Below are 22204 nucleotides of genomic sequence, written 5' to 3' on the forward strand. Positions count from 1 at the left end.
TAATTCTGAGGATTCTTTATTGCTTTTACAATCTTATCTTTTCAGTAGTTTCCCAAGAGCTTGTGAAGGAAACATGGGATCTGTTGATTTTTTCAGGAATCAAGTAAATGCATGCTTGAAGACAAAGTCATGTTCACTGGCTGTTTCCATCTGAATGTCCCTAGTCGAACACTGGTCAGAAGAACTGTGGGAAAGCAAACAATGTTACTGAATGGTAGTGATGGGAGCAGCAATATGAATGTCATGAGAGTGCACTACTGGTGTCCTCTGACTGTAAGCCTAGACAACCTGTCCAGTTGGGCTGGGCTTTTCCAGTTGCATCTCTAAGCAGAAGAGACGAAGGGACTGAAGTTTTTAGCATGCCATCCGTCTGACATTTTTCCAGGGAGATTTTGTCATTCCCTGAGCTTCTTTCACCTCACTCCACTCCAGCTTTGTGTCTGGAACTACATCTTCAGGCTCAGGATCCTCACGGACAGGACCCTCTGGGAGTGCCACAACGATGGGCAGAGGGCCCTGCTCCTCCCGGAACTCCACTACATAGAGACTCTTCTGGTTCGCTAACTGTTGGTGAGTTTCCTGGGAGTAAGAAAGAGAAAAGACAATCAAAGCAATGATGCACAATATTGGTTTACTTCAGCTCAAACTCTACATGGTATATGGGGTAGGAAAAAAAAAAAGGTAATTTACTACTAAACAGTTTAAACACTGCGTAAATTAAATGATTCGTCAGGCTCATTGTCATGGGTTTCAAATGAGCTAATTGCATAAGCAGCAGGAATTCAGATAGCTAGACTGCAGATATACTAGCATTACAAGGGCATCCTAGAGGAACTTGCTTCTGGAAAGGATCTGGCTGGAAAAGGCACAACCTGCTAACAAGCATGCATGTTGGCATGTTAGTAATGTGCAGTAACATTTTTATGTCTTTATATGGATGTAAATTTTGCTTTGACAAAAGTAAAGTGCTTATTACTGTCCTGACAGTTAATATTAGCTAATATAATGATATGAATTTGCATTATTTTTAACTATATCTCTTCCTCGCATAGAAGTTGTTTTGTTAACACTCATTTTCCAGAATAAATGTCTACTGGGGACAGGAAATCTTTCCCATTCAGGGCAGTCAATAAAATATATCAGCTCACATATCTCAAAGCAATAATTCATACAGCAGGCTCTTCTTCTATTCATTCTGTGGAAGACTTCTTGGAGACAATGCATTGAAAATATATGACAGACTTCCTCAAGTCTGATTAACCTCAGATACTGATAAGCATCTGTAAGTATCTCATTAGGCAAAGATGATCATAACCTCTTCCCCCCCTGAGGCTAAACTGAAAAAGTTGGCTAGGACGGGGTGACAGATTTGACAACTACAGCTTTGCAGGGCTATATTGGGAATGTAAGCAGCTAAATCCTGGCAGCTACCAAGACTCTACCACCAAATGAGATAACCAGGAATTTCCAAAGGACTGACTCATCCTAAGGCTGGTGTTCAAAGGAATTCAGATGAAATGCTGCACATTGGATCTTTCCATCAACTACAGGCAGCTGGCTCTGACAGAGACAACTCCATTGTGAGCACTTTGAGTCAGAGGAAATGACACCACCGCCCTGATTTATTTCAGAGATCTCAATTGTACTAGTGATAGAAGCAGCTGTGATGTTCGGTCCTTAGGCAACAAAAAACTTAGAATGCAGACAAACAAGCAGCAGCAACCAAAGCTGGGCCACAACTTCCTCTGCCCATGATTTTTCAAATGCCACCAAAAATACTACAAATGAAAGCCCAGAAATTCAGATGTCCCATGGAGGCACTTGGCTGTGGAACAGGCAGTTACATACAACTGTTTCTGACTGGACAACTTCATACAACTGCTGAGAAATTATTCACAGGCTGATTTTATTTGCTCTTTGGAAAATTTCTTCATTTTAAGCCTAGAATATAAACTGTTTGACCAAAAACTATTACAATATCAATCCTGTTCCATCCCCTGACCTGATGCATAGAAGCACTGAGAGTGCACTCTACCTGTTGTGCCAAGCCTTTAAAGAGAGCTCTGGTAATGTTAATCAAGTTTTTGGATCCAGAAACCTTGGCATACATGTCTCTAATGCCAATTAGTTTGCAGATGGTGATGATAGCTCGGTGGCAACGAAGACCATAACCTGGTGGAAAAAAAAATAAATTAGCATTATATGATTATTTGTACACGTACAACTTAGCTAAGTCAGAATAGAGAACTAAGACCTCTTTAGCATGTTAGAACACACTGTATCTTAAAAATGGCAAAACCATTCTGGGAAAACCATTCTTCCCAGTCTTTGCAGCCATGCTAACATAAAGATCATTGGCTTTTTTTATACTAAATACACCTTACTTAACATATTGCAAACCCAAATGAAACTGTCACCACCTATAAACTCAAAACATAAAACCATAAAAAATGCAACCTGTTTAATACCACAGGTTTGGGTAGTATTCCTTAGAAGTACCATTGGCAGCTTTAGAAGAATCTTCCACAAACATACCCCACCACCCGGGGAACATTCGAACAAAAGGCAAAAAAATAACACTCTAGTACTTCCCAAAAAGAAAATGCATCAGAGAAGCAAGGCAACAAGTTTACTTAAAAGAGTATTAATAAGAAGCCATTTCAAGGGGACACTCTAGATTTAACTGGATCTTGACCAAGACTGCCTCTTCTAAAAAACAATACCTACATAGCTTCAAAACCACTTGCTTTGCAATTTCAGGTGACCAACTACGAACGACAGCTTCAGTAACTCCTAATGATGGTAAATCTGACTTTAAACTCCTGGTTCACATACATGATGGAGGGATTTAAACTGGTCCCCTATGGTGAAGTTACTGCTCAAAACAACTGGTATGCTCAAGCACTGCTGTCCTTTGTGCTTCTTTCCACAAAGAAGTTATGCTTTTCCCCTTCAGCTCACAAATGCTAGCAGAATACTGTGCACTATCAAAAGATTATCAAGGTACTGTTCCCTTCTCCTGGCCCAGCAACTGGCATGAATTACACTTTGTTATTACATTAGTGGTACGGTGTCAAGGACTGGGAACGGAAATAAAGAAGGTAACAGACTCCTTGGAGATAAAACTACATTGGAAAGACAGCAAAGTATTTCTAGAAAAAAGAATTATTTTAATCAAACTTAAAGAACAAATGAGTGTTGTGACGCTTGCTTTCAACTTACTGTTCAAAGCAGTAAGATCGAAAAAAGTTTGTGCGTGTCTTTGGAAACCACAGGCCAAATTACAAAAGCTTGTAACTGTAACAACTTGAAATTTGTAGGTGAGTGGGGAGGAGGGACAAACATATTTCAAAATCCACAAACACAACAGAGGCTTTCATGTCACCTGCATCCATCTCCATCATAGAGTGTTGTATGAGCTCCAGTGCATAACTGTAGTACATTAGCATTAATTGCAAGTGGTTTCTTAGACTTGACAAATTTTAATGAGAGTTACTTTCTGAGGAGTCTAATTTTGCTCTCTCATTCCCCACAGATTTGTTTCATGTGGCCTAGCTGTATTAATATTTAAAAATTGGCTTGTGATAGTTCTAACGTATCTTTCTTAAAAGCTGAAAAGCCAGGTTATTGATTAGTCCACTCTGCAGGACAGTCTTGCTGCTGAGCAAATGAGGGGGGGAAAAAAAAAAAAAAAAATATCTATTCCAGTGCTGCATGTTTTATTGTGCTGATATGTCCCTTTTTCTTTTTTTCTTTTAACCTACAATTGGAAAAGAAACTATCACCATCCAAAGCCATTTGTTCTGCCATTTGAGAAAATACCGTTTTCTGTGCTACAAAACAAATTCAAGTTTTAGACACAATTACATGTGAATGACCTCTGAAAGGCTATTTGTCAAAGTATCATTTTCAGTGACTTAAAGCATTTAATTTCTGGCATTTTTATTGTTGCCTTTCTCCCATCTTATCTCAATCAGGTTTCTGCATATTGGAAACACATGAAACTCAGAAGCCAGCAAACTAAGTCCATCAGTCACCGAACAAAATTTATTCCAAACACAAAACCAAAGGATTCTAACGGCAAACTCCAGTTATGGAGAGAAAGTTGGGCTCAGGCATTTTTAACTTGTCTGTGGCACTCATGTTGTTCTACTGAGGTTTAATTCAATGAGGCCTAGGTTAAGAGAACAGGGTCATTTAAATGTAACAAATTTTCTCACACTAAAAAAGATACAAAGGTAACCAAAAAAGAAATATTTAAAATGTATGCTTCCTATAAACTAACACAATGTTATGTGCAATTTACATTAGATTTTCTGGGTAGCCTCTAATAAGAGTTTGAAAACAGAACATCCATTTTAAGTCCACACTAAGGGGCTACTCCAAGTTAAGTTCACATTCACATGCACATCACAATACTTTTTAAACTTGGATTTTCATTTGTCTAATATGTAATCCTGACTATACAACTGGGTTTTTCTCCACTTTGTGGGGATTAGGAATAAATTCAAGAGAGGAACATTTAAGACTAACAGTGACTTTACCTTTTCTACTGAAACATGAGGCTTTGTTGTGATCATTTGTTAAGATATCAGAGTCCTACATACAGGAACTGGAAATAAATTGCCAGCTGTAATCATGCAAAGTGAGAAGCTTCAGCATACGTAACTATGCAGCTGTAATGCCCGCAGCACTTCTATACTTTAAGTGAAGACAGTCTACATATGCCATGGTCTAAGGTGAAATCTATGAATAATTGTAATTTCTTGTACCTATTAATTACAGCTGCAGGGTATCAGTGCTGGGCTTCACAGTCACATAAGTGTATTTGACAAACTGTTCTGCATTTCCCCTTATTAATTCACATTAGGAACTAATTTACACTACTCAGAGACGTATCAGTGTGGCTAGCAGAGCAGTCTCGTGACTACTGTAATTGTAAAGTCAAGTCAGAGATGAAGATTAAGAGCTGTCCACACTCCAAAAGGTAGCATATACTGCAGCACAGATAAGCAATACCCCTGGCAGTTTCCATCCAGCTGGCATGTGCTAGAAACAGGAGCTACCTGGAATGGTGGCAGACATGAAGTCCAGAGCCTGCCTCCAGTTAAATCTTGTTCTGCAGTACGTCCACAAGTCATTTAATTGTACTAAAATTACAGTCAGCTCCTGCTTCTGCTATGAAACCTCCCCGTAAAACACAAAAGCCTGTCAGGGACTAAGGTAAACTCAGCAAGAGCTTTATCTATACCATCCCTAAAAATCTCAATTTCGCATAGATATATGTTACAGCTTGTCTTCAGAGCATGAGCACATAATGAAGTCTCTCTCTCACTCACACACACATACAATTTATCTACAAAATTTTATACACTGATCTATCATTACACTTCTTAATAAGGCCCACGATGCCTGCTGTCCAGAGCACATTGGACATAAGCACAATTTTTTCTTAGACATCAAACCCGTTTCAGGAAATGCACAATCTAGTTCCATCAGTTATAAAACAGGGAAAATATTCATTAAGTGGAAAAGTGTTTCCTGGTTTTTTGGAAGATACTTGCATATATGTGAAGGTGTTGTGTAACTGAAAAGGCTGGCAAGATACTCAGACAAGGCAAAGCACTGGCCAAAACTGGCAGCAACAAGCCACCCAGGCTAAGGTGCTAATGTGACAGAAGTGGACTCGTATTCTGACATGGTTCAACACGGTACTCTCACAAATAAACTAAGGATGTAAGAACTAGGCAAAATCATCATTAAAGCATGTATCTCCATGACCAGCAGTTTGCTGTCAGGCCAAGAGCATCTTCCAGATAGGATCCTGCTGTGAATTTGTTATGGCTTTAATATCTGCAAGTATCGTCACTGATGACTTGAATAGGAGAACAGAGACTGAAAAAAAACAGGTTGAGGATATTATCTTGGGAAAGGCTGCAAGTGTACTGGAGGTCAGAAGAAGTCAATGTAGGTCTGACAAACTGGAGACACAGTTTGAAACCAAAACACTGAAATTCAACAAAGACAGATGCAGAGTGCTTTGCTGAGAAATCAAAAGCACAGCTACAAAATAGAGGAGACTGACTAAACAGCAACAGAAAAAGGATCTAGGGATTAAAAGAGACCACAAAACCCTCCCCCCGAGATCAACAGAATTATCCTGCTGCAGCACATTTGAAGCCTAGAACAAAATGCCTACTACGTAAGTTTTTCCAAGAATTATAAATCAACGGTGTTCATATGTGTTAATTGTTGTTCAGTGGTATTAACAGCTTTAAGAGGCCTAGACTCAACCCGCAGCGTGGACGCAGGCACAGTCCAGTAGAATGGCAAGTGTAACCTCTGGAGAAGGTGAAGAATGGAAACTAGCACCAAGAGAAGGGCTCCAGCTCCACATAAAGGTTTGCACTATGAAATATGTTCACTGCCCTCAAGGAGGAGGAGAAGCTAGATGTACTTTCAAGCAAAGCATCTGGGCCAACTGACCCTGACAATGCAAGACCACTGGGAAGAAGCAGTGACTGGTCGTAATGGGCAATTCCCCGCTGCAGGGAAGAGGCACCCATCTACTGACCTGACCTGTCATCTAGAGAAGTTTGCTGCTTGCCAGGGGCCTGGATCCCAGATGTTGTGGAGAGACTGCTGAAGCTTGTCTGACCCTCTATCATCTCTTGCTGTTCTTCCATGAGGGCACCAACGATACTGCCAGGAACAAGCCAGAGAGTATCAAAAGCAACTACAGAGCTCTGGGGGTGATAGTCAGGCACATGGGGCCCAAGTGGTGTTCTCCTCAAGTGGCAAGAAAGGGAAAGGGCACTGATAATGCAGGTCAACAGCTGGTTGCAGAGGTAGTGTTGGCAACTGGGTTTTGGTTTCTATGACAATGGGACCTTGTTTGAGGATCAGTGTGTGCTTGGGAGAGATGGGATCCACCTCACTAAGTGAGGCAAAGGTATCTTTGCCGGTAGGGTGGCTGACCTGGTGAGGACTGCTTTAAACTAGGAACAACAGGGGAGCGAGAGAGTTATCAGCAGCCCTCTGAGGGGGTGACAGACAGGGTTGATGAACAAAGGGTCTGGAGTGATGTGAACAAAAGGGAAAGCAAAAATCATCAAAACAGGGCTTGAGTGGGGTCACCACCAGCATCTGCATGTAAGCAAGAAAGTTTCTGCAAGGCACTGTAATGGAAAAGAGCTTTCTGGGAAATCAGCATGCTAAGGTGCCTCTCTGAAGTGCCTATACACTAATGCAGGCAGCATGGACAATAAACATGAGAAATTAAGAGATCTGTGTGCAGTTGCATGTCTGTCGTCTTGTTGAAGTCATGGAGACGTGGTGGATGGCTAACATGAATGGAGTGCTACAGTGGAGGGATACAGGCTCTTTAGAAAAGACAGGTTGGGAAGACAAGGAGGTGGAGTGGCCCTTTATGTGAGAAAATAGCTGGAATACATGCAGATCTGCTCTGCTCTAGGGATGGATGATGAGCCAACCGAGAGTTATAGGTAAGGATGAAAAAGCAGACCAATAAGGGTGACATTGTAGGGCATGTCTGTCTGCTAAAGGACATCTGATCAAGAACAACAAATGGATGAGGCTGCCTACAGACAGGTAGAAGGAGCCTCACGTTCACAGGCTCTGGTCTTCACAGGGGACTTCAACCACCCTGACGAATGCTGAAGAAGCAATACAGAAGGGCATAAGCAACCCAGGAGATATCTGGAGTGCACTGGCAGCAACTTCCTGGCTCAAGTGACAAAGAAGCCATCAAGGAAAGGTGCTCTGCTGGACCTCACAAACAAGGAAGGGCTTGTTAGGGATGTGAAGGTCAAAGGCAGCCTTAGCTGCGGTGACTATGAGATGGTGGCATTCAGGATCATGTAAGAAGGGAGCAGGGCAAAAACCAAGACCACAATGCTAGACTTCATCATCTTCAAGGATCTGTTTGGAAGAGTCTTGTGGAATAAAGTCCTTGAGGAAGAGGAGCCCAAGAAAGCTGGTCATACTAAAAGATCACCTACTCTAAGCTCAGGAGTGGTCCATTCCAATAAGCAGGAAGACAGATAAAAATGCCAGGAGGTCTGTACGGATGAACAAGATGCTCCTGGCAAAACTCAAAACATAAAAAGATGGAAGCAGTGACAGGTAACCTGAGAAAAATACAGAGACACTGCTTGAGTATGCAGAGATGCAGTAAGGAAAGCCAAAGCCCAACTGAATCTGGCAAGGGATGTCAAAGGCTACAAGAAGGGCTTCTCTAAGTATCTAAGTGGCAAAAGGAAGACTAGTTAAAATGTGCGCTCACTGCTGAATGGGGCAGGGGACCTTGCAACACAGGACATGGAAAAGGCTGAGGTACTGGAGGACCCAGGGAACTACAGGCTAGTTTTAGATCCCTGGGAAGCTGATGCAACAACTAATCCTAGAAACCGTTTCCAGGCACATGATGTTACAAGAAGGTGATCAGGAGTAGCGAGCATGGATGCACCAGGGGTAAGTCATGCTTGACCAACCTTATAACCTTCTATGATGAAATGCAGAGCTGTGGGCATTATCTCTCTTGACTTCAGTAAGGCTTTTGACACTATCTCCTGGAAGATCCTCACAGAGAAGCTGATGAAGTATAGGTTGCATGAGTAGACAGTGGTGGACAGAAAATTGGCTGAACAGCCGGGCCCAGAGAGTGGTAATCAATGGCATGAACTCTAGAGGCCAGTAACTAGTGGTGTACCCCAGGGGTCAGTACTGGGCCCATTTGTGTTCAACATCTTCATCAGTGATCTGTTTGATGGGGCAGAGTGTACTCTCAGCAAGTTTGCTGATGATACAAAAATGGGAGAGTCATGATGCCATCCAGAGGGACCCTGACAGGCTGGAGAAACGGGCTGACAGGAACCTCACAAAGTTCAACAAAGGCAAGTGCAAAGCCCTGCACCTGGGGAGGAATCATATGCACCAATACATCCTGGGGGGCTGAGCAGCTGGAACGCAGCTTGGTAGAAAAAGGCTTGGGGGATCCTGGTGGCCACCAAGTTGACCATGAGCCAGCAACGTGCCCTTGCAGCAAAAAAGCATCCTGGGCTGCATTAGGAGGACTGTTGCCAGTGGGTTGAGGGAGGTGATCCTTCCCCTCTACTCAGCACTGGTGAGACACACCTGGAACACTGTGTCCTGTTCTGGGCTCCCCAGCACAAGAGAGACATGGACATACTGGAGGGAGTCCAGCAAAGAGCTGTGAAGATGATTAAGGGACTAGAGCATTTCTCGTATCAGGAAAGGCTGAGAGAGATGGGACTGTTTAGCCTGGAGAAGAGAAGGCTCAGGGGGGATCTCATCAATATACATGAATATCTGAAGGGAACATGCAAAGAAGATAGAGCCAGGCTCTTTTCAGTGGTGCCCAGTGACAGAACAAGCAGCAATGGGCACAAACTGAAACACAGGAGGTACCATCTGAACATCAGGAAACACTTTTTCACAGTGAGCATGACTGAACAATGGCACAGGTTGCCCTTAACAGGTTGTGGAGTCTCTGCCTTTGGAGATATTCAAGAGCTGTCTGGACATGGCCCTGAGCAGCTTGCTCTGTGTGACGCTGCTTGAACAGGAGGTTGGAGGGTTGGACAAGACAACCCCCAGGGGTCCCTTCCAACCTCAACCATTCTGAGATATGCAATTTTTATTGTGTAAGTCAAATGGAAAAGCCTCACTGGGCATGGCAACAGTAGTATGTCAGCTATAAAAGGATCCGTCCTGGGAAAAAGAGTGGAGAGGCAGTTTGTTTCTTGAATTTAATAAAAAAATGGAAATAAATTAGGACAAAAGTCTGGTGAGATAAAATTAAATATAAGGTGACGCTCATTGTTCTTGCTTCTGAGGTTCATGTCAGATGAGGTGGGAAGGTATGTCTTATTCTATGTTCCACTACAAGAAAATAACATCTAATGGGAACCTTCCTTTACCATTTAACAGCAATAGCATCATTTGTTTGTACATACATGCTCAAATGTGTAGTTCAGTTGTGCTACTCTTGCTCCGTGCATGTTTTTCATTCATTATACTGAAGACTAAACTGAAGTTTCTTTTAAGTGGTTATCTTAAAAATTATAGCCCAATTACCTAATTGAGAGCTTGAGAGCTCCTTAGATGCAGAAAAACTGCAGAAACATAAACAATAAGACAGTCTGACCCTATATCTGATAACTTGTAAAGATTTTTCTAAGTCCATGTCACACTGGTTAAAAAACCCTTTCACCTCAGAATCAAAATGTCATCTAATAAAAATTGAGTTGAAGGTTCATAGCAATTTTAGATTATTTCAAAATACATTAGTAACTCTGAACATTAATAATTATATTCTCATATTACTAATGTGTCAGTGCAGAACAAGAATACCAGATACACAAAATCAAATAGTATGTCCAAAGCGTCAATGCTTCAACTTACTCAAAGGTTGTAGAAATTGATGAATTAAGTAGTTGAGCATGACTGGAAAATTATCCCAAGTTTCTGACCTATTATAAGCTAATCATTAAATGTCTTGCAGTTTAGATCTTATCATAATGAAACTGAAGTGATTTACAAAGAACTAGCCACATAAATGAATTAGTTTCCTATTTGTATATTAAAATTAGAGGACCAGTTAAGAGTGCTCAGCAGCAAACTAAATCTGTTTTCTATAGAACAGCAGCTACCTTTATCTGTCTTGAAAGCAAAGTTAGGCTAAACAAGTCAAATCAAACCTTCATACATAAAGGTCTAACTAAAGATTCATGCAAAGAAATGATGTCATGCCATCAATGCAGGTCTTCAAAACAGAAAGACCCAAGAAGGTAAAATGGATGACACTGAAAACTGTAATGCAATAGAAATAAGCTAACCTTTAGCTCCCCAAACTACTGCATGTATTAAAACATGAGAGCAGTTTACAAGGTTGTTCTGGATGTATCCCTGTTATTGTAAATGACTGGCAAAGCACATATCAGAACAGCTTTGAAGGTGAGGAAAGGGATAGCAGAAAGTCAGCAACACGTCTTCAAAAGATCAGTGTTCATGTGGAAGCTATTAGAGACAGCACACACACAACTGAGGAACAATGTGTGGTGGACCATGTATCTCTGGCTAAAGCCAGGAAGGGGACACAGTCATGACCCTCCATCAATTACCAGTCTGATGATAAAACCTGTGCTGTGTCTTGCTGGTGCAGAACTGTTAATGGTAGACATGCTGAGTTGCCATACTTCACAACTATTGACAGCAATTTACTAGCACTGTGGACTGAAAGTATTTTTAATTGTAAGTACTTCCAGTGGACTGGTAGCTGTAAGGGTATGTTGGAGGAGAGTGACAAGAACATAGAGAGACACAAACATGACTGACAAATGATAAGGGAGGCATTGATGAGAACCAAACATGGTCAGCTACACAATTGATGAGAGCATGTGAGATTGTGAGAATGTTCATTCTAGTGAGGTTATCTGATTGGGGACCTTGTCAACTGGGAAACTGAGGGGAAAAAGAGGAAACCAGAAAGAAAATATACAGAAACACAGACCTGAGAAAACAAAGGTAGAGACAATAACAAGAAACAAACATTACCAGTAACCCAGGTATCACTTTTAGGAAGATCAACCTGCACTTTGCAACTGCTAAGACTGTAAACCAGGGGAGACCCAGACTGGGAGGGGTGTGAGAATTGACAGCGGTTGGAGCAGGACCACAAGTAACAGCCTGTCTGCCTGGTGGTGGCTGCTGGGGTGTGCCAAGCATCTCTACCTTCCCCAGTCCTGGTGTGTGTGAGGCATGCGTGTGTTTTCACTAGCAAACTTTAAGCTGGACTAGCCAGTGAGTAGGGGGGCTCAGGTCTGGACTGGGGTATCAGGTGGGCAGGGAGTCCATGCCTGTATACCCAGGGGAACTTGTGAATGTGAAGTGCATGAGGAACAAGTGTGGGAGTGCATACACCAGCTGGCAAGTAGAGGACCTGTGAAGTGGGTAAGAGGGCTCAGAATTTAGGCAGAGGTGGTGGGTGCACAGAGAGGCCGTGCTGGTACTTGAGGGTTCCACAAATGTGTGTGTGCTTGTGAACCTGGAAACTGCTCTGTGTGCCTGCACTAGTGATCTTCTATGTCTGCCAGCCAGAGAGGAGGAACGGACTTGACTGTCTGTGTTTATGCGAGTCCTGTACGTATGTGCTGTTGAAGGCAGCACCTTGTCTGTGGCCAGCTGTGTCAGTATCCCGTGTGTGTCTGTGTGTCTGGGATGCATAGTCAGCTCTGCTGCTGGTTGAACCTGCAAATGGGAAAGTAACAGCCACATCCCTTGGCCTGGGCCGAGGCCCTGGGTACTGGGCAGGGCTCCAGGGGTTGGGCAGGAGGGTCCTGGACTGAAGTGGCTGGAGGAGGCAGCTGCACATCTAATATCACTTAACACTAGCTTTGTGGAAGACCAAACCTGTGAACTGAGAGGTAACAGGCATGGACTCACTACTACTCCCATTCAACCTACAGGAGTCTAAAGAAGCATCTGCCTGTACTACAAGTGCTATGAAAGTGAAGAAGAGGTTGCAAAGGTGGAGAAATGAAAACACTACCACTGTGTAACTATAAGATGGTCTTTGTGCTGGTATGGCGTAGGACAACAAGCCAGGGTAGATAATCCCTCTAGTTTCCCTGCTGGAAGCTCTTGATTTTAGGGAAAATAAAGCAGTAATGGTCTCAAAGTAGCAGGCTGGATGCTGTCCTGGCTCCAGCTCATGACCACAGGTAGTCCAAGGCAGTTGAGGGAGGACATCAGCCCATGCTATCCCAGTATGGGCTTAGGAGGGACAGGCACACAGATCCAGCTTGCTCTCGTGATTCCCACTTGAAGCAGTCCCACTACTGCATACTAAACTACCTCTGAATCTTGTCTTGAAAACAATAATTTAAAAAAAAAAAAAAAAAAATCACTGAAAAATAATGGAATGAGGCTATCAGTTCTCCAAATGTATGGGGCATATGGTGGGAATAAAAACCTGCAGGGTTCTTCTAAAGGCCTTGCCTCCAACATCTATACTAATACATTAGACTTTTCCACATTTAGGTAATTTAGAGCCAAACAAACTACACTTAGGAAGCATGAAAGAACACCAAGAATAGGGCTCCCACCAGTGTAAGAGAGACAAATCCTAATTTACAATAACAAAGCCATGTCATCAACAGTAGGTATTTCTAATGAAAAAGAATTGATCATCTTCAATATTTAAAACATGGTAGACTAGCACCAAATGATCCATCTCTGAAATAAATAGACATTGCACAAATTTAACTTCATCAAATAAATACCAGCCAGTAATCAATAAAACTTCAAAATTTCCAAGCAGCTTTAATTACCTTTGTTTTGTTTCTTCATACGGATGGTCGTACTTTTAAATTTCACTGTAAGGTCATGGTAAACTGGAGGAGAGGACAGAAAGGCATTACAGCTAAATTCTTCCTTCTAGAAAAGCTTTAGCTCAGCACATTTAAGGACTACCTTTCTTTTTCAGAACTGTGAACGAGAAGTTTGTTTTACTCTCCTCTGAGTTCTTCAAAGAGATGAGTTAATCTAGGTAAATTTCTGGAATAGATTAGGAATGTTTACACATCTGTAAATACTATGTTACTATTGTAAACAAAACCAAGCTTCACTTGAAAAATATGACGGGTGTATGCCTCCAATAATCCTCATTTAGCTTTGAAGTGAGCTCATGTGATACAACTTAACCTTCTCCCTCATACTCAGATTTTTCTAACAATTCCGATTTTAACCTAAGATTTCCCCATAGGCTTCAGCATTCTTGGATGTTCCACACAGAATATTTACCATTCCAGTCTTCCTGCTTTTCTCTGCTTCAAAAGGAAGCCCAAACTCATATCCTCTGGTGGGTGGCTGTTATATACATTTATATACATTTGATTCAGTGGCTCAGTCTCTGCATAGTGGATTCTAGCACTGCAGTCAAGATGGCTCAGAGGACCTCTATGTTAAGTAGAAGGGAAAGCACTGTGGAAACACCACCAGTTTTTATTTAAATCCCCAATCTGTGTGTGAAATAATAATGTTCAAGAAATAGAGTCATGAGGATAACTGCAGTTTTATATTTGTAAGCTGAAGTTTTATTATACTGAGTATTTATCTACACAATGACTTGGTTAAATATTCATATACTCTGTAAAGTACTATCTTTCAAAATTTTTCTGGAAGGTAACTGAATCTTTGGTATACTGGTACCACATCTGACATCAGAGAGGACTTGTATGGTATTAAATTGAATTAACAAAAAGCTACCATGAAACATCAGACTGACTTCTCCTGCCCACGTTCTCCCCGGCTGCTGGGCTTTGTCAGCATACATGGATTGAGTCAACAGGGAATCATCTCTCACATACAAAGGGGAAAAGCACAGAGGAGTTCACGGTAGAGAAAAGATGCTCAGACATTAGCCTACTTCCTTAACTCAAACTGTGCCAGCAGATATTTAATCTTGCTACTACCCCCTTCTCCTGCCCCCATTTTTAAAGAGCCTGAAATACTATGCATTAAGCATCTAAATTTTAAACACAGAATCACAGAATCAAATAAGTTTGGGTTGGAAGGGACCTTTGTAGGTTATCTAGTCCACCCCCCCTGCAATAAGCAGGGACATCTTCAACTAGATTTGGTGGCTGAGAGACCCGTCACACCTGACCTTGAATGTCTCCAGGGATGGGGCACCTACCACCTCTCTGGGCAACCCGACCCATTGTTTAACCACCTCATTGTAAAAAATATCTTCCTTATATCTAGTCTAAATATGCCCTCTTTTAGTTTAAAACCATTACCCCTTGTCTTATTGCAACAGGCCCTACTAAAAAGTCTGTCCCCATCTTTCACGGCAAAGGCAGGAGACTAGAAAAGAGATAAATATCTCAATATTTTAACAACAACATCTTGTATTATATAATTTTAACTTTTCTTCATGGACCTTCCTACAACTGTGGATGCAAACCTGAGTGAAAGTAAAGAGTAAACCACATATTCATTCCTGGTAATGGTAAATTATTTTGCACAGGGACTGACAGATTATGTACTCTGACGTTACCACTGTCTAGCTAAAACAGTCTGTGGCTAAGATTTCACACAGCACGCTGAAGAATCAAAATAATGCACGAAGAATAACACAATGCATCAGATCTGAAAGGTTTGTTAATGTCTTTTTACACTTTGTAACTAGCCGCAACCAGTTCCTGTTGGTACATTCATTGCTTACTGAAAGTTAAAGAATGAGTCTAAAAAAAAAAAAAAATCATAATACTTACTTGTGTGGTTCTGATACATCTCTATAAAATGTAAGCAGCGTATTGCTTTATTCTTTGCCTAGGGAATAAAAGAAGAAAACATTTTTTCTTGAATTTTTCTGAAAAGTATTTGAAATTTACCATTGTTCAGTCAACTAGACAGAAAAAATTCAAGAAAGAAAACTTTGGAAGGTTTAGGTTTGCCACATCTAAGCCATTTATTTTATGGAAATGAAAACGTCCTCTTTAAAGAACTGCTTTCTCCTGACAGATTTAATATTTAAAAGATTTTTCAATATGGTAACACCATTAATAAACTTTGTGTATTTTAGAATTGCTACTTTGATAGCTTAGTTGAGCATACAAACTAGATCAATGTAGGCAGATAAGTAACATTTTGAAGTCTAGAGGAGTCTTAAGGTAATTATGCATGTGTAAGAGAAAAATTTGTACATGCTAACCGCACAAGCAGATCGTATGCTATATAGATATTGGAACAGGTAGGGATAGGTATATGCCACAGAAAAGGGAGCAGAAAGAAAATAAAGAGTGCATTAATGGAATCTCATTGCAAGGCAACCTCATTACGTGTGTCCAAAGAGGAACAGTGCTGGTAAGGGGTCTAGACCACAAGTCTTATGAGGAGTGGCTGAGGGAACTGGGGTTGTTTAGCCTGGAGAAGACAAGACTGAGGGGAGACCTCATCGCCCTCTACAACTACCTGAAAGGAGGATGGAGTGAGGTGGGTGTAGGTCTCTTCTCCCAAGTAACAAGTGGTAGGATGAGAGGAAACAGCCTCAAGTTGTGCCAGGGGAGGTTCAGATTGGACATTAGGAAAAATTTCTTCTCTGAAAGGGTTCTCAAGCATTGGAACAGGCTGCCCAGGGAAGCGGTTGAGTCACCACCCCTGCAGATATTTAAAAGATGTGTAGATGTGGCACTTAGGGACATGGTTTAGTGGTGGACTTGGCAGCATTAGGTTTATGGTTGGACTCAATCTTAAGGTCTTTTCCAACCTAAATGAGTCTATGATTATTTGTATCAAGATGGACAAATCATGTACATGGACTTACTTCTTTGCACAGACTACAAAATATAGATTACTAAAAAAAAAGTGTAGGTACAAATTATTTGTGCTTGTCATCAAGCAGCAATTCAGTCAACATACTTTTCGTAAAGCGTTCATCCTGTCACCTGCTTTCCCCATTGCAAAACCTGCAAGACAGAAGAGAGTCATTTTATTACTGGGAAATAGATGAGGCAGGACCTTCAGGAAGCAAAGGGGAAAAAAACCAGAGAACTTCACAAACACTTTTAGTATCTGTTATTTCCACTCCATTGCACAGATCATACTCAGAAAATGGTCCAGAGAAAACCACAGAAACCACAGAAAGTAAACAGTTTAGGAGTTATGAATACCTAACAATTGGATGCCAATTGCCTGTTGTCAAATGAAAACAAATAAGGCTTAAGTTATTTCTTTTGTGTATTTGTCCAAACTTGTTCCAAACAACTGAATAGTGGTGATGGCTTCAGGCAAAAAAAAGTCCAGTCTTCTGATTAAAAAGAAAGAAGGGAACAAAGAAAAAAAAGGAAGCTGATGCAGATATATCAATTACGTCTGTACAAAGAGTAGCTCCAAGACCCTAGGAGCAAAGAAGGAGACCAGGTTTCTATTAGTGAAATAGAGAATATGAAAACCAGGCTTAGCAGAACAGTGCATTTGCAAAAAATGTATGCCTGTAGAACAGAGGAAAAACAGACTGCCAGTTTACAAACTGTTACCTAATTCTCTCTGAACCCTCAGACCTACTCCTATTTATCAGGTCAACTGTTGTAGCAATGAAGAGATTTCACAGCAGTCCCAGAGTATTTGCAGTCAGCTCAGAGCAGGGCAGCAACTGACTATGGAATGAATAAGAGGACATGACAACCGTTTTTACAGACTCTGTAGTCCAACAATGTCAAGTTAGATTGAATTAAAATTATTTAACTTCAAATCAGCAGATGTTTTTTGGTCCTTTGATGTTTCTGTTGTGTCAGCTGGGGCTGTAGGTTACCTGTATCTAAAAGTCTAATTCAAAGAATAATGGGATTGGACCCACTGGCCAACACCGACTCACTAATTTCATGCAGACATTACAGGAGAAATGGGCTGGAAAAGATCTAGGAAAGAAATACCATCCTGACTATTGTGGTGCTGTGGAAGAAGCAGACAGTGAAGGGTAGTGTCTGCTATCAGCTCCCTCTCGAGACAGCTTTCCCCATGCACGCACCCAGAAGTCTCTGTCATTTCTAACTCCTGCACAAGAAAATGCAAGGAAACTGTGTTATTCTTTCAAACCCACGCACAGAGCACAACAGCAATGTATTAATACTGTGAAGTGACACAATAGATTAGAAAATGCCAAAAATGAGGTCACCTGGGCAACCTCAATTCAATCATTCAGTGCATATGGATTAAAGTGATAACATATTTCATGAAAAAGCTTTTCAGAGAGGAGGTAGGAAGAATTTTTCAGAGTAACATATCTTTCTGTTGGAGAACTACACCTTCCTCTACATATAAATTTTCCTCCCCTCCAAACTGCAATTAAAATTGAGGAACAGCTTTGGACTTGAATCTTTCACATAAATGAAGTTCTGCAAAACTACAGTTGACTGGAAATAGAGTTGTCTTATTAAAGCTTCCACATACAGCCCATCATCAGAGATATCTATTCAGCTCATAATAAAAGGAGACTATTTATGGCCAAAAGTTGGATGCTCTGCATATATACTGAAAGCAGGATTTTCTTTACTAGAGTCATATAGCAATGCAAATGCAATTTCCTGTACACTATATACACAATATAATATATGCCATATTCTTGCCTCCTGATACAGGTAGGAATTCTCTATTATTTGGATTATATTATTTGGATTATTTACTTCACAGTTATTAATTTTCTATTTTTTTAGCTGATTCTTCTTTTAATTCTGTACAGCTGTCTTATCTCTAAGTCTATTTGGGGCCTAACAGAATTTTAATATACATCGGTTTGTATCCACCAGAGAATGCATGAGAACAATCTCCTTATGGAGAAAAATTTAGCACAGAGTGCTTCTTAAATAAAACTTAATCCTGCAATGAAAAAAGCTCTTTAACTCCTGGTATCTGAGAACTGAGCGAAAGATAAACACTATCTCCTCAACAGAACTGGAAACAAGCAAGAAACTCATTGCTTTACAGGGTAGCTGCATAGTGCCTTTATGCTGGGATATAGGGTTATTTAATCCAAGTTAGATGCTGCACTGAGATGGTTTGATTGCTTCTAGAGATAGCTTGGTCATCACTACCCTGCTTAGAGTTCTGTTACAGGAAAAAACAACTAAACTGAATGCCTCTAACCAGTATTCTTTCTCCTGCTGAAGAAGAAAAGGAAAAAGGTCTCTTTTCACAGCTTGTATTATAAGATCCCTCATAATTTTATATTTCTTTTGATTTGTCTGTCGTGCTTTAAGCCCAGAGGGCAACTAAGCACCACACAGTTCACTACTTCCCCCTCAGGGATAGGGAGGAAAAAATAAAACAAAAGGCTTGGGGATCAAGACAAGGGCAGGGAGGGATGACTCACCCATTATGGTCATAGGCAAGATTCCATTGGGGAAAGAAACAGCAATTTAATTTGAACACCACCACCACCAGCACTTAAACAATCAGAGTAGGACAGTGAGAAATACAACCACATCTTAAAAGCACCTTCCCCCCCACCCCTCCCTTCTTCCTGGCCTCAGCTTTGCTCCTAATTTCTCTACCTCCTCCCTGCCAGCAGCACAGGGGTGCAGGGGATGGAGGTTGCAGTCAGTCCATCATCCGTTGTCTCTACTGCTTCTTCCTCCTCAAGGGGAGGACTCCTCACACTCTTCCCCTGCTCCAGCATGGGTCCTTCCCACAGGCTGCAGTCCTTCAGGAACAGATTGCTCCAGCGTGGACTTCCCTCAGAATCCTGGCCTTCTTTGGATGCAGCCACCTCCTCTGGTGTGGGGTCCTCGACGGGCTGCAGGAGGGCATCTGCTCCACCAGTGACCTCCATGGGTGCAGGGGCACAGCCTGCCCTCACACAATGGGCTACAGGGGAGTCTCTGCTCTGGAACACCTCCCTCTCTTCTTCCTTCTTTCTTCCACTGACCTCAGTGTTTGCAGAGGTGTCTCCTTCACAACCCCTCCTCAAAACTTCAACTCCTCCTCCCAGGTTCCTGTTCTTAAATACGTTATCACAGGGGTGCAGCCACCATCGCTAACTGGCCCAGCCTTGGCCAGAGGTGGGTCCAGCTTGGAGCTGGGGGACCTTCGAGAAGCTTCTCATAGGGGCTACTTCTGAGGCCCCCTCCCCTGCTACCAAAACCCCACCACACATCCTTTTTATTTTATGCCGTAGACAGCATTTCCATGGTTAGACTCCAAATTGCTTGCTGAAGAGACTGTTATAAAGAGTCATAATGAAGAAAGCCTACAAATGGGTCAAGCCACAGATCACTGAAGTCACTATGAGACCAGACTCAAAGGGCTCGAGTTTCCAGGTCCCCTAGAATTTGCAGGTGCCTGATTCTTTTCTTTTTTTTTTTTTCTTTACTCTCAAGAGTAAACAACTACACTCTGTGGCTAGGTGCCTAAGGCTAGGTGAAACATGCAGATATGCATGGTTGAATACTTTCAGGCTTTGATTTTTTTTTTAAACATAAACAGTATCTACAGTAAAATGAACAGTGCACAGGAAAGCACACATGATCCCTTCTGGTAGGTTCTACCTGTGGTTAGTTCTATCACTCTAGAGTTAAACAAAAGATGTTTTTGCCACTGGATAATATATGCTCCAAACTAATCACACATTATTACTTTTCCCAACTTCTTTTTTTATATAAAACAAAGTGCCCAAATGAATACATACATAATTTGATTATAAAGCTTACTTTTATAAATGAAATTCAAAATTCTTACACGTATTTCAATATTGGCCAGTGGAAAAAAGGGTAAACTTTCTTTAAATCACCATGTCTCCTGAAGTCCTATTACAAACAATGATTAATTTGGCATCATTTACATACAGAAAACACACATACCTGCAGCCCCTTTACCATTTCCAATAGCCACTAAGGCACGTATTGATTTTTTTCTGCCTTCCTTTGCCTTCATACAAAACACATTTTTCACCTGAAGAAAAAAACCACAAAGGATCTTGTTATGGCACAGTTCAATTGTTGTTTTGGGGTGGGGTTTTTTTGGGTTTTTTTTGGTTTTTTAAGAGAGTCAGTTTACCAAAAAAGGAATTAGAGGTCTGATGAAACCTTACAACATATGCTGTCTTTGTCCGTGGGCATCACCTACAGTGGGACACTGGTTTCAAGGCACCAAATATGTAAAGGCTGCAAAAAATCTATACTCAGACACAGAAGTTACTTCAGTACAGTTTCATTAAAACTGTTTAGCTGCACAACAGCTAATGCTCTAATGCCACTAGCTTCATGTGTGACTTCAATCGCGACGAAAAAACATGGGAAAAAATTGAAAGTGACATTAATATCTCACTGTCCCCTCACATTTTAACTCATTTTAGAAGCACTCTCAGGAATTGCTCAAGGCATGTTTTGGCTTTACATGGGTTAAAATTTAGAATTGAAATCTACTTGCAGACTGCAGAAGGCAGTCTCATTATTGAGATGACAGCAGCTAAAAAGACTTCATTTAAGAGAGGGGAAGAAGAAAATGGTATTTCATTCCTCAAAATAGAAAGGTTTACAGAAACTCTCCAAGAAATCCAAGCAGAGATGCAAGAATGCTATTTAATTTGGAGTAGGTGGGATACAACAACTGGGGAGACTGGTAGCCTTATGGTTAGCATTCTGGAAATCTAAATTTGCTTCTGCCTCTGCAACATACTCCCCTATTTGACTATAGGCAAATCACTGCTTTATAGTCTCCCACCTTAAATGGTCTAATATATCATCTGAGATGCTTTATCCATTTAGCTCCTCTTCTATTTTCCTTAGTTTTGTTTATATATTAAAATATATGTGTATTTAAATATAGACATATATTTTAGTATATAGTTTATATACTGTATATAACATAGAAACTATATAAAAAGATAATATATAGCATATAAAAATATATATACATATAAAATACCATACTGGATATTGTTTGACTGTGTCAATATCTCTCAGAATTATCAGTCAAAAGATACTATTTACTTCATGGTTCATTTCTGCCCTTCCTCTCAAATGCAACAGGGTCTAATTTCTTGAAGCCTCTACATGATTTCCATAAATTACAGTAATAGTTAAATTAAACATGCATTGTTAATACATGAATTAAGCAGTGCTCCCCTCTTTTCCATATATGTAATTCTTCAGTAATCTAGTCTGGCTGTAGTATACATCTGAAAGTAGATTATTACAAAATACTTGGTCATGGCTTAAACATTCTTACAGAAATTAAAGAAAAAACGCACAACCAAAACAACCCCAAAAAATTCCACTTACATCACTAGGTACAGATTAGGAATGAGTGCTTCTGAAAAATTCCACCTTGCTTTCCATTAAAGTAAAGGTGCTGTTAAATTCAAGGTGCATATATATTCTAGAGAGCACTTTGAAGAAATATCAGCTTTACTAATTGCTTATTCCAAGATATTTTTCTTTTTGCAATCTTATTGCTTAAAAGAACAAGCTAAAAAACCAAGCCCCCTAAGACAGAAGTGCTTGGGGAAATAGGCTATTTACAGAAAATGCAAAATAACGATGAAAGAAAAGAGAGTGAAGTAGAGTGATCTCCCCGGGAGCATCAAGAGCATAATATTTTTGCTTTGCACATACTTTTATCTTCCGTTACCAATATGAATGTACTTGTACAAGAAAAAAGT

The 22204-nt window shown here is 40.8% G+C and overlaps 1 protein-coding gene across 1 annotated transcript in view; it reads right to left on the reverse strand.

Moving 5' to 3' along the window:
• The window catches only part of MRPS5 (mitochondrial ribosomal protein S5), a 64932-nt gene continuing 42728 nt past the window's right edge, over window positions 1-22204 (reverse strand). Inside the window, exons 6-11 of the mRNA XM_074817360.1 lie at window positions 20403-20493; window positions 16468-16514; window positions 15321-15378; window positions 13374-13436; window positions 2036-2172; window positions 1-579 (exon numbers count right to left, since the gene is read on the reverse strand). Of these exons, the coding sequence (XP_074673461.1) occupies window positions 355-579; window positions 2036-2172; window positions 13374-13436; window positions 15321-15378; window positions 16468-16514; window positions 20403-20493 (621 nt within the window). The 3' untranslated portion in view covers window positions 1-354. The remainder of the gene's footprint in view (window positions 580-2035; window positions 2173-13373; window positions 13437-15320; window positions 15379-16467; window positions 16515-20402; window positions 20494-22204) is intronic.

Source organism: Strix aluco, chromosome 3 (genome assembly GCF_031877795.1).
Source record: "Strix aluco isolate bStrAlu1 chromosome 3, bStrAlu1.hap1, whole genome shotgun sequence".
Classification (NCBI taxonomy): domain Eukaryota; kingdom Metazoa; phylum Chordata; class Aves; order Strigiformes; family Strigidae; genus Strix; species Strix aluco.